A 15,449-nucleotide genomic window follows, 5' to 3' on the forward strand; every position below is an offset into this window, starting at 1 on the left:
GGCAAGCGATTGGGCCCTGGTGGAGGGTGGGAGGGGGTTGCATGCCTGGCGATGTGGGGATCGTGAGGCTGGCCAGTGATCAGGAGGCTGGCAGTACAGGGCCACTGCGCCTGTGCCGAGCTCGGCGCTAACATAACAGCGCATGCGCAGTGGCCCACTCAGCACTGTGCTGCCGGCCTCTCGAGCGGGCATAGGCCTCGCCTACTGAATTTTCGCGTGATTTACGCTGAGGCACTCTGCAGTGCACAGAGTGTGGGAGATTAGTTTTGAAAATCCCGCTGAAAAAAACCACCGCAATTTACTCCAGTTTTTATAAGAATTCAACACTTAGAATTTTTTGGGGAGAATTGTCCCCATGATGCCTCTTGAGACATGTGGTGCATAATTTTAGGTTTTGTATCAGGACGCCAACAGTGGGGCCAAATAGGGGTTCCAACCCCGGACTGTGTGGGGAACAGTCGCCTGATAGTGATTTTCCCTGAATTGACCAGTTCATGGCCTAAAGGCCAGTTCACCATCCAATTAAGAATGACAGACAGGATTCCAAAGTTGGAATACCAATAGGAGGTCCTCTAACTTGGAAAGAACTGCAGCCTGCCATCTCAGGTAAGAGGTGTACTTCCATCTTGAAGCAAAATTGGCCACGACTGCAAGGCCCGCATCATGTGGCAGTGACCAGACAAGCAAGGGCGAGGGCGTCAAAATCAGGTGGTTATCTTAAAGGCGGCTGGCCTTGTCCTGATGCTGCGGTGGGGTTAACCAGTGCAGTTGGCCTCTGATAATTGACCTTAATTGGGCATTAACTTACGTTAATTGGCCACCCACCACTGACAGGTGGGTAGACCTTCCACCACTACCCAACCCTCCCCCGCCTTCTGATCATACCTCTGAGGAAATGGCCCGGGGGTGGAATAGTACTGGCAAACCAGCTGGTGGGGCAAATTTATGTACCCATATGCCAGCCTACTTTCCTGCACCCACGTGAGGGCAGAAAACTTACCTATGGCATTTAAGAAATTGCCGTTAAGAACCACTCTAATGTTAAATGTGAGGGTATCCCAAAACACAGAAGGGTAACTTAAAACACCGATTCTTAGTGGTGCATTTTCTAATTTGGTATAATATGAGAAAAGATATGTAAACCAGTGAGAAACAGTCCAGCATTGTAATCAATTAGTAAAGAATATTTATTAACTTAACAGAAAACACCCAACAAGAAAGACGATAACACACTACAGCAGTACATGTAACTACAATACAGGCTATACACACACCATATCTCATGAAGTTAACCCTCGTTCTCAACGACCAATGTTTCCTGAACTATTTTTGCAAACAACATCTATGAGCTGAATCCAGCACATAGTTACGACCCATACCTTATTTTACAGCTTTGGGACCATCTTCATTCCAGCATAGTGGCTCCTCTCTGTTAGAATTTGTTTCTAACAGCAGCTTTAGCTTATTATTATTTTTCCTGTTTTCAGGAGAGCCTGATATCTCAAATGGAAAGCACATTCAAAATGCATCCAGGCAGAGGGATCTGGGTGTCTATGTTCGTGAATCGCAGAAAGTTGGAATGGAGGTGCAGTACGTAATAAAAAAGGCAAATGGGATGTTGGCATTTATTGCAAAGGGACTGGGGTATAAAAGTAGAGAAGTGTTGTTGCAATTGTATAATAAGAAGTCTCACAACACTAACTTACAGTCCAACAGGTTTATTTGGAATAACGAGCTTTCGGAGCGCTGCTCCTTCATCAGGACTCATCTGATGAAGGAGCAGTTCTTTGAGAGCTCGTGATTCCAAATAAACCTGTTGGACTTTAACCTAGTGTTGTGAGACTTCTTACTATGCCCACCCCAGTCCAACGCAAGTATCTCCACATCATGGCAATTGTATAGGGTGTTGGTGAGACCACATCTGGAGTATTGTGTCCAGTTTTGATCTCCTTATTTGAGGAAGGATGTGGTGGCATTGGAAGCAGTTCAGAGGAGGTTCACCAGTTTGATTCCAGGGATGAATGGGTTGACGTATGAGGAGAGATTAAACAGTTTGGGTTTATACTTGCTTGAGTTTAGAAGGATGAGAGGAGATCTGATCGAAGTATATAAAATTTTAAAAGGGAATGATAAATATAGACCAAATGTGTCTTCTTATGGGGCAATCTTGAACAAGAGGTCATAGGTATAAGTTGAGAAGCAGTAGATTTAAAACTGAGAGGAGGAGGAACTACTTCTCGCAGAGGGTGGTGAATTTGTGGAACACGCTGCCCCATAGGAGACCTATGTTGGGTTCAATTCCGATCTCGGATTCCAGTCTGTGTAGAGTCTACACGTTCTCCCTGTCTCTGAGTGGGTTTCCTCCAGGTGCTCCGGTTTCCTCCCACAGTCCACAGGTTAGGTTGACTGACCATGGTAAATTGCCCCATAGTGTCAGGAGGACTAGCAGGGTAAATACATGGAGTGAAGGGGATAGGGCTTGGGTGGGATTATGGTCGGTGCAGACTCGCTGAGCCGAATGGCCTCCTGCACTATAGAGATCCTATGCTTCTATAGCACAGTGGAGTCTGAATTGTTGACTGGTTTCAAGGAGACAGATATATTTCTGATAGAGAAAGGGATAAGGGGATATGTAGAACAGGTGGGGAGATGGATTTGAGACCAGGGAGCGATCAGTGATGACCTGATTGAATGGCGGAGCAGGTTCTAAGGGCTGAATTTGCCTAATTCTGCTCCTAGTTCCTATGTTCCACCTGGGTGTAGCTATGATGGTCACTGTTTCTCTCCTATCCTCCTATGGTTATACTGTCCTTTCCCTTTGATGTTATGCTATATTAATAACACCTCGGATTAGGCTTTTAGCATATCAGTGCAAACTATATTCTTCGCTCTCTACTTTGAACACTATAGTTCAAACCCCTATTTCTATATACCATTGGTCACTTTGGTAAACCTTTGTTTTCCTACTGCTATGCCAATTCGCATATCAAAAATACCCATTCAGACAGCTGTACTTATCATTCCCCTTTTATCCAATTTCTTTACTTGATTTTACCCAGTTTCATTTTTAATCTTGATTTTACTCAGTTCTTAAAACTTCCTTTTACTCCAGTACCTTAACATTACCTAGTTCAGACATCAGGGACTATTATGACCAATGGTTCTTTAATGTCCATTTGTTAAGTCTTGCAATATCACAAGCAAAAATTTAATTAAATGCCATCTTCTAGGACTGTTGAGTGGGTGAATGCAGGACCTACTTAGTTTCTCCTGTAATCTGCAAAGCCACATTGGTCAAAAAGACAGGCTTTTGCAAAGTCTTTGCTGATTCCAGCTCCCTAAGAACATTATTAGAAACTTAACAAGTCATAGGTCTCCTGATCTCTTCATTTCAAGGCAGTTATCTGTTCCAGCCTTATTAAGGAAGGGTGGCTCAATCCGAGGGAGCTAAATCTATCCTCTGCAGTTATAGCTCATGACACCAGCTTGTGAACTGTGTGGACAGGAGGAGAGGTCCTGAATGCTAATGTAGCTCACATTACATGCAGAATCACTGGGAAACGTAGAGCACCATTTCCACCACTCTCAAACAAATGTGAAGATGGGAGGGTCAGATTATTCCTTACTGACATGTTTCCCAGAATTCCACAATGAGTTTTTAACTGCTGTGTGGTTCATTTTTCTCCTGACAAACAAGCCTATCCTTTTAGGTTGAAGGAAAGGATACTAAATAGCAAAATTAACAAAGTGGTGGCAATAATTTGATTACCAAGCCAGTGCTTCATGTTACTGCTTAAATTTTTAAAGTGGCGATCTACATCTATAAATTAATGTGGAGCGAAACATGTCCAGATGAGACACTAAATTAATAAACAGCTACATCTTCTTCAGGCACTATTGCTAGGTACTCCTACAATGTAAAATCATAGAATCCTACAGTGCAGAAGAAGGCCATTCGGCTCATCGAGTCTGCACTGATCTCATTCCCACCCAGGCCCTATCCCCCTAATCCCATGCATTTACCCTAGCTAGTCCCCCTGACACTAAGGGGCAATTTAACCGGGCCAATTCACCTAACTCGCACACCTTTGGACTGTGGGAGGAAACCGGGGCACCCAGAGGAAACCCACGCAGATACGGGGAGAACGTGCAAACTCCACACAGACAGTGACCCAAGCCAGGCATCGAACTCAGATCCCCGGTACTGTGAGGCAGCAGTGCGAACCATCGTGTCACTGTGCCACCCCATATAGAGCAAAACTTGAGTAGAATTTATCATTTCAAATTTCTTAAGGTCTGACATCTTCCTAATATTTTCCTAGCTTCTGTTAGTGTATAAGACAGCAATGCACTATTTGCTAATTTCTCTTCTGCCTTCTATGGAGAGGAAGGCTCCATATACTCTACCTCCAGAAGGACATCTGCAGGCTGGGCTGATGTGCTCCAGTGACCAGTCATTTTGCAATGTCAAGTTTCACCTTGACTTCCCCAACTTGACTTAGACTATAAATACCTCCTAATTGCAGTTTCCAGATGATTATGTCTTGTATAACCGGCTGTGTGGGTGTTGAAGAAAAAGTCTTATCGCGTGCCAGTTGTGTGAATTTTAAAATAATGATGTGTTTCAGTCTATGTTTGAAATGCAGTACTTCACACAATAAAAACCAGCCTTTAACACGTGGATAAGATATTATCACCCAATCAGATCAGTCAGGGGGCAGGATCTCGGCCTGTCAACCAAACAGAATCGGTATTTATTTTAAGCAGGCTGTATTAAATTAGCAGAAAAAGAAATGTCATAGAAATTTCCTAAGAATATGTTAACTTCACCAATAGTAATTTTTAACTTTGTGTTTTCGGATTTTAACAACATGTGTAATGCAGTCAATTGGTTAACTTGTGACAGAGAAAGAAAGGTCAACATGTGTGTGTGACGCTTAATCATAGTTCAGTTCTAAGGTTTTAATTGTGATACTCATTCACTCCTATTTTTCTTAAAGTTATTTAACACAGTTGAATCAGTGGGGCAGGTTTGAGCAGTTAAAATTTTAAAATGAGGCGACCAACCTTTGACTCATTTCCTTTTGGTTTTAATGGAGGTGGGTTGGGGGATGACCAACCAACCCCCTTGCAGGCTATGGGCTGGGTCCTTGAAATATTTTAAGGAGATTGTGAGTCTCCATTTCAACATTATTTTTACTCTTAAAGCTCCAGGCCAATTTCCTGGGTATAGGAAAGCCCAGCAGTTGAAGGGGGCTGTGAAAGATTGTCAGAAACTGACTAATCTGTTTTTTTAGCTGTATGTAACTTTATAGCACTGCTTAAGGGCCAAGAGAAGTAGGAGTTTTTCACCCTGTCTCAGCAAGCAAAACTGTAAACACCTGGCCACCACCCCCCCCACCGTGGCCACCATCCCCCACCGTCCCCATCCCCCCAAAGTTCATGGCTACTGCCTGATTGCCTGCCACCTATTGCACAATTCTTTTTAAAGGGAGATCCTACCTTTAAATTCAGAAGACACCCATACCTCTGGGTTTCCCGTTGCTAAATCCATGTACCCAATTCCCTTCCCATCTGCCTGTTACTACTGAGCTCAATGCATTCCTGAAACCTATAAGAGTCCATGGGACAAGTGTGATAATGAGGCAGGTTTACCTTTTGAATGTAGAATAAACTTAAAATTGAGATGAGTATAAGTCTATGTTGTAAAATGTTTTCATTCACAAATTAACATGATGTATCATGGGGAGCAGACGCTCCAAAGTTGTACTAATGTTCACATATTCACCTAAAACATTGTAATATTTCCAAGGTAAGTTTTGGTTGACAGAATTAATGTAGGATCCAAGTCCTGGGAAATATATCAAGTAAAGCATTAAAATAAAAATGATTCTTTGGGGAATTATCCTGCAGATCCCTGAAAACAATAAATCATATCTTTTCAGCATTCAGGTCTCCTTTAATACTTTCCAAATCCATTGCTGCATTTTTCTACACCTTAGGGTTTGGAATTTCCTTGGATCTGCTCCCATTTCATTACTATAATTTCACCAGAAGAGCATAGATCATTAAAAGTTAATGTCCAGAAGGAAGGCTTTAAGAACAGCCAGGCTCTGGTCACTGAGTATTTTGCTCTATAGGAAGCAGCCTGCAGAATCATTGCAGTTTTGCAGCAGTAAAATAGAAAATCTTCCTGTGACTCTTAATGGAACCTAGTTCCAAAGTCTGGTAAATTAAATGACAAAAATCACTGGGTTACCTCATTCATTTATGACATTTTCCCCATAGCCCTGCTGTTGTTTAATGCATAATTCAATGACAGCAAACCCTCCGTCCCAGAAAGATATCTGTCTTTACTTCATTGTGTTAAGAACCCCGCTGACATTAAATGTGAGGACATCCCAAATCCCAGGAGTGAAACTTGGTATGCTGGCTCTTAACCATTTATTTTGCAATTTGTTATAATGTGAGGAAAGAGATAAAAACCAGGGAAGTAAGGTTAGTCTTGTTGTAATCATCAAATAGAAAAATGTTTATTGAACTGTAAAGTACAGAAGGGCATTGATACAGAACAAAAATTGCAATTAACTACAATGATGGCTATGCTCAGAGTATACTTGAATTAACCCCAGTTCAAATGTATCTACTTTCCAAAACACTGAGATGATACCTTCCCCAAAACAACATCCCACAGGTTTTATCATCATGGTCCAACAATAATTACGCCCCACGATCTGTTTCTTTCTTTTAAGAAACTTTGCCGTCTGGTTCAGAGTAGAACCTCTTGGGTTTAAAACAAGTCTTTCGGACAAATGCTTGTTCTTGGGATCCAGATGGGCGTTGCTGTGATCTTGGTCACGTGTCAGCTCATCCTTTTTTGTATCGGATTACTCCGCCACTGATATATAGTTTATCAATTTTGACCTTGTCTTATCTGAACAGCTCGCCTTAGGAGTCATGCTTTAAGTGAGGCATTCATTCTTATTTCTCATTTTGAATGCCTACCCTCTTTATTTTAACTCCTGTAATTCTATGCCCTATTGTTCTCCAATTTACTTAAGTAAATATCTGTCCATCTTGCCTCTTGGCTGATCTGCATTTCAAAAGTCCTCATTGCAGCTGACTCCCTATCAGTTTCCTTGTATCCAATTCTTTAATCTTCATTTTATTCCAACTTCCTGACAATTTGGTCTCCTTTAAAACTGGACTGAAGATTACCCTTCAAATGTATTACCTCTTCCAGATGCCAGGAACAAGTTAACTTTCTTCCCACTTCCAAGAAAGAAGCTAGTATGCTTCTTCCTATTGGGTGTGCCAGTTTCAAAAGATGCATCAGATCTCTTGAAAGTGAAGGATCTTTTTTCAAGCCCAAATTCTCTATGCCAACAGCCTGGCAATTGCTGCATGGAGGCTCAAACACTTACTAGGTCTCCAGGAAGTCTCAGTGGAGACCAGATTCTAACCTATTTTCCCATCGGCGGCACAGTGGTTAGCACTCATGCCTCACAGTGCCAGGGACCCGGGTTCAATTCCTGGCTTGGGTCACTATGCAGAGTCTGCACGTTCTCCCTGTGTCTGCATGGGTTTCCTCCCACAGTCTGAAAGATGTGCTAGTTAGGTGCATTGTCCATGCTAAAGTCTCCCTCAGGCACCGGTGTGTGACGACCAGGGGATTTTCACAGTAACTTCATTGCAGTGTTAATGTAAGCCTACTTGTTAAATAATAATAGAAAATAAACTTAAACATCCATTGGCCACACTCCCATTGGTTGCAGCAGAAATATGGCAGAAGGGCTAAAGAATTTTGGTCCAATCTTACCTTTGTGTTAGAGAGAGTAAATGATGGAATATACCGTGCAGCAATGTAAAACTGAAACTTGTCTGACCATTACTGTTTTTCTATTCGCAGGAGTTATGTATCGGAAGTCTTGCGCTGCGTCTACGTCTTGCCTCATTACGTCTGCAGGCTACCAGTCATTTTGCTCCCCAGGAAAAGTGGGGTCTGTGTGCATCAGCTGTTGTAACACGCCACTCTGTAATGGACCCCGCCCCAGAAGGAGAGGAAGCTCGGCGATGTCATTAAGAGTGAGCCTAAAACTCTTAGCCGCTGTCGGAATACTCACATCAGCACTTCTTCTAACATAAACTCATAAAGTGAAGGAAACTGTAGCAAGAATCATTTCCAGGTGTAGGCGTTCTGAAATTCCCTGCCTTGCTTTGCTGTCAACATTTCACATGCTGTTGTGTAACAGCTTACATAATGATAACTGGCAGTCACCATCTAAGAACATTAACAGACCATTTTAATGCAAAGACAATTGCCAATTCTGTTGCTTTATTGAAAGTTTACATGATATTGTAAAGATGACTTTTGGAAGAATCACTAACAGCACTTTGAAAATTTTCTCTGTGATTTTTGTTTGAGATATTTATGTTTTTATAAAAGCCTCATATCTCTGTTTCACTTACTCCATTTGGTCGCTGTATTAGGTGTAGCTCAGAGGTGCTCTCTGGGGGAGGAAACTCTGAGTTAGTTTTTGACAAGCTCAGTCCTGAAACTGAGTTGGCGGTATTAAATCCAGAGTCTGGCTTTGTTATGCTGGCATCACAGTTGTGTTGTGACAATGGCTCAAGCTCAAAATTAGTGTTCTTCATCACAGTATTTGAAAGATTCTTGTCACCTTTCCTGCGTGGATAGGTGCGTTTGAATGTGGAACGGAGCAATGAACTTGTGGAGTGGGTGTTGCTGCCCTTGGAGTTGATATAGGCTCTTCTTAGTGTCCGCATGTTAACATGCTCTATGGATTTACAGCGTAATACCTGCATGAAAACTGCCCTGAACTGCTTAGAGGACAGATTATACAGCAATGGATTTAATACTGAGCTGAGATAAAATAAAGTATCTGAGACAGGCAATAGGTTTACGAAGGTTCTGAAATATGATGTTGTCCACTCTGACTTTGCTTTGGATGCTGCCATGATGCGACGGATTTGAATCGGGGTCCAACACACAGCCAAGCTAACCACAATGAGCACTGTAGAAAGAAAGAAAAATAATCATTTCGTCAAAGGTCTTACAGTAGCAACTCTGTTCATAGAGCATACTTTCAAACAAGTCATTTAAGCACTGACCTACTTTCTTAAAGTTAGAATCTGCCAAATGTGTGGTTGCATAAGTTGTGCGTTAGGTCTGAAACAGTGCAAAGGAGAATGCATAGGAAATATTTGCATTGCAAATACAAGTTAATTATATATTTCAGTCCTGTCTCCACATGTATTCTGTACTTAAAGAACAACTGTGACTTATTAAGAGAGTGGGTGAATAAATATCAGCCAGAACAAACTCCTATGTGAACTCTAATGTGAAACACAATTTCAGATTATTGATGTGTTTTGTTAATCAGGAGCATAACAATTTCGGGCATGTTCTCAGCTTGCCATTGCAGCAACAAATTAAGCCATACAATGAAAACTATGGGATACTAACAAATAGTCGGTTCAAGATATACGGTAAGCTCATTTTTTCCCTTCCACGATAATGGTTTTTGTTCATTAGGTGTATAAATAGCTTGGTATATGACATATGATCCCAATTTTCTGTATACATAGTCACAAAGCAATACAGCACGCTAACAGGCCCTTCCGCCCAACTGGTCTATGCTGACCATGGTGCTCTCCCAGCTAGTCCCAATTGCCCCAACTGCCCGCATCTAACAGGCAGTAAATTTAGCAATCTCAACACCAACCTAATGCCATTCATGAGAGGTCCAAAACATTGACTGGTCAGGCTTCACTTGCAATGAATTGGCAAAGCTGTCTGCGAAGGCAAATTATGCTTCTGTGCATGCAACTTAAGAAAGAAACAGTGACAGTTTGTCATGGCTGGTTGCTATTTTAAACTTAGTTTTGTTTTGCCGAGCATGTCAGCGTTAGGGAGTGAAACTTTCTAGGTTATGGATAATAAGCTAGATGGTGAACAAGGTGATATTAACTCCACTGCAGAAGTATACCATTTGCCTTGAGTCCTCAGAGCTACCAGAGCAAGGGGACATCCATTTCAGAAATTAATTTGGATTCAAATCCAGATATCAGAGGTCAAAAGAAAGTCTGCAGCCCACTACACCATCTAATTTCCTCGTAATAATTCTATTTAACAAAATGTACAACACATTGCAAGCAAAATATTTCATGCAGGTTTTCGTAATAGCGTTTTCAATTCCATTCACAAACCTGTTTATAAATGATCATCTCACCTGTGAAACAACTTCCCTTCTTTTGCGAAATAGTTATCATTTATTAAATAGGCAGTAGTGTATTATTACTGTCATTCCTCAGGAATGGTGGAATTACCTCCAGTGCTGATGAACAATATCTGCCCGAGGCAGTTATTATACCGCGCAACATGCTCTAAAGCTGATTTCAGCACTCCCATTGCATCTTACATCATCACCATGGCAGCTGAACAGATTCATCTCCTGCTTCCTGGCAACTTTTCTGCATTTAAACTTGTGGAAAACATATTTAAAACTTCTAAATTCATCTAATTACAAGATACAAAAGAATGAACAGAAAGAAAAAAAGTTAATAAGAATAGCACTGTTGCAATAATAGATCTGGGCTGTCATTCCACGATGGTGCGTGACTGATTCAAATTCACTGCAGTGAATGGGAAATCCAACTTACTGACAGCCCAGTGAATCATTCACATTTATTAATTACCACCAGTAGCATGCCAGCAAAAGTCTGTTTATAATCATTTTTGCTTGTTAGTGAAATAGAATACTGTACCAGTTAGCAAAATATTTGACCATGAACCTGTATATATCCATTCAAAATGAAATTAATTTCTCCGACTTGTTCATTAGTTTAATTTGCTGCTATACTGTTAAAATAGCTTTACCTAAAATAGTTCAAATAATGGAGGAATGATGAAGAAGTATGACTCCAGGTTGCCTCTGGGACACTGCCATATGATGTGCTAATTCACAGAAGATTCGCAATTACCATATTGTTAAATTTGATCTGGTTGTCATACAGTCATTAAAAGAAAGTGAAGTAACATAATTATTGATTTGAATACATTGGTGATTCACTTCTCAATTCTGTGTGTGTGTGTATATATACTTGTGTAAGTACAAAATTCAGAATCATCTTAACAGCAGCGAAAGAAAGAACTTGATTGATTTTTTTTGATAATTATATCAAGTAATTTATTGCAAACATTCTTTGGGTATAAAGTCCTGACCAAGGCAAATTCGAACGTATGCTTCAAACAAAATCTGTGGAATGTCCTCATTTGTTTTCGTCTTGAGAGATGATTTTTTACAAGCTCCATATATAATTACACTTGAAAACTAAAGTACAGCAAAATGAAAGAAGAGGGAAAAAGTAATGATTTGAAGCATTTTAAAGTATACTTAAGTAGCATGAACTGTGTATAAAGCACTTAGTGCTTTCCGCACATTTATGCGACTACACAGTTCAATATAAATGGAAGCCAATAAAGCAACCTGGCTTATTAAACTTCACCCAAACTGCTGGTGAAGAATACTGTACAATGCTCATGCCTTTCCTTCTCCCTAAGAAAGTCCAATTAGAGGCAGTCGAGTCTGGCTGCCTTGATCTGCCTCCTACTGGGTGAACAATGGAATAAAAGGCTAGTATATGTTCTGTTAAGTTGCCTGCTGATAGCTGATGGAGGTTGCAGTAAGAGATTGTGAAAGGAAGAGTTTCAAATTGTGGTAAAAGCAATCACTAAGCACCAATTTGGCTCAGTTAGTAATAGGATCATCACCTGGCTTCAAAAACTAGCGCTCTTGCCTTCTAGATCAGGCTGCGGATTCAAGTCTCATTGGAAACCTGAGCACAAAAGGCTGACACTTCGCTACAGTACTGAGAGTGTCGCATTGTTGGAAGGGTATGTGGAGGAGGGGTGGGGGGGGGGGGGTAGTTCTTTCATTTAGATAACTCATTAAATCAAGGGCAAAGCTCAGGGAACATAAAAGATCCAAAAGAATCATTATAAAAAAATATAATGATGATGCTGGTGTCCTTGCGATGTTCTTCCCTCACCCACCATCACCAAAAGTAGATTAGCTGTTTGGTCATTTGCTGTTTGTGAGTTCTAGCTGCAATTGAAGTAGCTGTGTTTGTCTAAATAATTGGTGTCTACACTGTAAAGATCGTCAATTGGTTTGAAAGCACTTTCGGGTAGTCTGAGGATCTGGTAAGGTTTTATCTAAACGCTTGCTACTTTTTTTTCTGTCTAGCTCTGATGGGACATCTTCATTTAAAATCCTATTCCCAACCTTAATTTGGATTTGATATAAAGACAGAAAGTGCTGGAAAAACTCAAACCAGTTCGGCAGTGTCTGTGGAGAGAGAAACAGAGTTACTTTTGCGAGTCTGATATGACTCTTCTTCGGAGGAGCCATTTAAAAGTACAAAAGTGGGAAACGAATTGTTATGTAAATGTGTATTAAGTACAGTAAGCGCAATTGAAAGTTTGTCAAATAATATTGGTCCATAATATCAAATCATCTTTCCCAAACAGCACCCACACTATCATCCATATGACAATATTTATATTAAATGAAAATGATTACATTTGAATTTCCCAAACCATTATTCTTTCGCTAGAACAAAGTTAGAAAGCTAGAACTATTTTCAGAAGTTTCTTTCCCCACACATGCTGCCTGACAATTGAAATTCCCCAGCATTTTCTGTTTTTCTTTCATGTTTCCAGCCAATTAGCTCAGTTGGATAGATGGGTAGTGTGGTCAGATGGGGTTTGAACCCTTTTCTTGATCAGGCAAAATTGTGGCCTATCTTCATGCCCTATCCACTTAGCTGTGATTCAATGAATAATCACCAAGGACTTGCCTTTGGGAAGAATTTGGAGAAGAAGATTGGGGATGTGGTGCATTAGTGGAGGCGCTGTCTTTCAATTGGGACAATGAATTGAAGTGTTTTCAGGAACCATGATAAAGAGTGTGATGCGCGATTAAATCACTCGGGAGGCTAGATCGTACCCGAGAAATAAAGGCTTTTATTACTAACAAGAATGGAGCACACTATATACAATACAATCCCAGACTAAAGGGTCACCAGGCAGTGCAGTGACCTTTATACTCCTCCAGGTAGGCGAAGCCAACTGGAGTGTACCACAGAACAATATCAACAGGTAGAACAGCCCAACCCTAACCCCAACAGTGACAACAGTAACATATCTACAAGTACCCATAGTGCTGACCATCTATGGTTCAGTACTCATAGTGGTAACCAACTATGGTTCACCACAGAGTGTTTGCGGCCATCATTCCTCCTTCAACTATATCGGCAGTAAGTTGCTTTTGTAGATATGTTTTAATCACGCTGTCATTATATGACACGCATGCAACTTATTTTCCTCATATTCTGCTACAGTTTTGACATTTTTAATCTTAACAGTATAAACTCAGTTCAGTATAAAACAGAACTTCAGAAAGAACTTATATTTATGCAAATCTTTATTGCCCAGAAATGCTGCAATTAATTATTTTGACACGTGGTTACCTGATGTGGGTGAATGCAGCAATTAATTTACATGCAATTAGGTCCCACAAATAGCATTGGGATGATTGACCATTTGGTTTTGGTTGAAGGAGGAATGATCGCCAAGTACGCTATTTACCATGAACCTGAGCCACCAGACCAGACAAAAGGCAGCTCAATAAAAGCAAAATACTGAAAGAGTACAGCACACGAACAGGCCCTTCAGTCCATGATGAGGATGCTGGAAATCTAAAATAAAAACAGAAAGCGCTGGAAAAACTCAGCAGGTCTGGCAGCATCTGTGCAGAGATGAGTTCCGAAGAAGGGTCATATTGGGCTCGTAGTGTTAACTGTTTCTCTCTCTAGAGATGCTGTGGAGGTAGGCCCCAACTCTGCCTCAACAAGAACAAGGTTGAAATCCCATGCATTTAACTGATCCATACACTTAGCTGCCTAGCCAACTGAGCCAACCACTCTCCACACCCTCAATACTGCACTGAAATATTAACATAAGTTACACGGCCAAGTTCTCAAGTAGTCCTGAACCATAACTTTCTGACTCAGAAATTGACTTTTGTTTCCTTTGATCCTCATTCTGCAGAAATGTGTGAGGGCTAGTAATTATATCACTTACAGTAATCCTGCTTACTAGTTTTGCTTAGTCTCTCATACACAACCCAATTCTCTTCAAAATAACAGAGTATACCAAAAAGGACATACCAAATAAACGAACTATTTAATAATTAGCAGCCTGAAGCAAGGAGAAACTTGTACATATATGGTATCTTTTAGAGCTACAGAACAAACTGCTTCATAATCAATTCTTCACTCTTTGCAATGCAGTTACTGTTGTATTGAGGACAAAGACAGATCAGGTATATTTACAGTCAGGTCCCACCAGCAGCAATGAAATGAACAGTCAGTTAATTTCAATTTTGGTGCCATTGAATTACAGTTGAATATTGGCCAGGATAATCGGAGAGTTTCCTGTCCTTCTTTGAAAAGGTAGCATGAGTACTTTTATATCACTTGAAGGGTGATAGGGTGCTTACCAGCAGGGTGTTTCCCCTTGTGGGGAAACTAGAATGAAAAGACACAGTTTAAGGTTGAAATGAGGAGATATTTTCTTTTCTTTTCTTGGCACATCATTAGTCTGAGGAATTCTCTTCCCCAGGAACCAGTGGAGGCTGGGTCACTGAATTTATTCAAGGCTGAGTAAGATTGATTTTTCTTGGACTTTGCTCCTAAGTGACTTGTGTTCCTCAGTGACAGAGAAGGATTCCAGTCTTACTTCAGTCATTAATACAACCTCATCTCAAAAGGCACAGGGTCAAGAGATAATCTGATCCCTTCCACCCTGGATTCCTTGACTGAAGATCTGCCCAGTTGTGATGTGGGCAGACCAGAACGTGAGCCATGAGATTTTCAGTTTAATATTGGCAAAAAGAGCGGCAGGTCACTGAAGCTTTTTGGTTGCATTAGGACATATACAAAAATACTAAATTTCAAATGATCACAACAACTTACGCTACAGGAGAAAATTATACTGATTGGTTGACAAGTTGATTCTGGCCAGGATGTTGCCATGGAAAAAGCAATGGGGAACTATAGGCTCCCCAAGCACCTGAGTAATTCAATCAAGGTGCAAACCTTGATCATACTCCTTTTCTTTACAGAGAATGGGTCCCTGTGTATAAATGCATGTCACTTCTGACACACCCACAAATCAACCATGTTATGACATCGATTGATTATCTGAAATTTGATAGCCAATTGCTGTTGCTCCTGGGTCAGAGGGGCTCAGCTGGAATTAGCCTGAAGCAGGTGATCCTTGATGCTAATAGCATCCTGAGTTGGGCCTGGCAACCTCCCTGTGCAGCCAAGGCACTTAGTGGTCTGCACCTTACCCCTCCACT

At 40.9% G+C, this 15,449-nt stretch overlaps 2 protein-coding genes across 2 annotated transcripts in view; one reads left to right on the forward strand and one right to left on the reverse strand.

The window, feature by feature from the left end:
- LOC144503578 (ly6/PLAUR domain-containing protein 1) overlaps positions 1-8,253 on the forward strand; it is a 30,640-nt gene extending 22,387 nt beyond the window's left edge. The window contains exon 3 of the mRNA XM_078228138.1: positions 7,910-8,253. Coding sequence (XP_078084264.1) covers positions 7,910-8,145 — 236 coding nt within the window. The 3' untranslated portion in view covers positions 8,146-8,253. The remainder of the gene's footprint in view (positions 1-7,909) is intronic.
- Positions 6,513-15,449, reverse strand: part of gpr39 (G protein-coupled receptor 39) — a 95,211-nt gene continuing 86,274 nt past the window's right edge. The window contains exon 2 of the mRNA XM_078228137.1: positions 6,513-9,035. Coding sequence (XP_078084263.1) covers positions 8,449-9,035 — 587 coding nt within the window. The 3' untranslated portion in view covers positions 6,513-8,448. The remainder of the gene's footprint in view (positions 9,036-15,449) is intronic.

This window comes from Mustelus asterias, chromosome 14, assembly GCF_964213995.1.
Source record: "Mustelus asterias chromosome 14, sMusAst1.hap1.1, whole genome shotgun sequence".
Classification (NCBI taxonomy): Eukaryota; Metazoa; Chordata; class Chondrichthyes; order Carcharhiniformes; family Triakidae; genus Mustelus; species Mustelus asterias.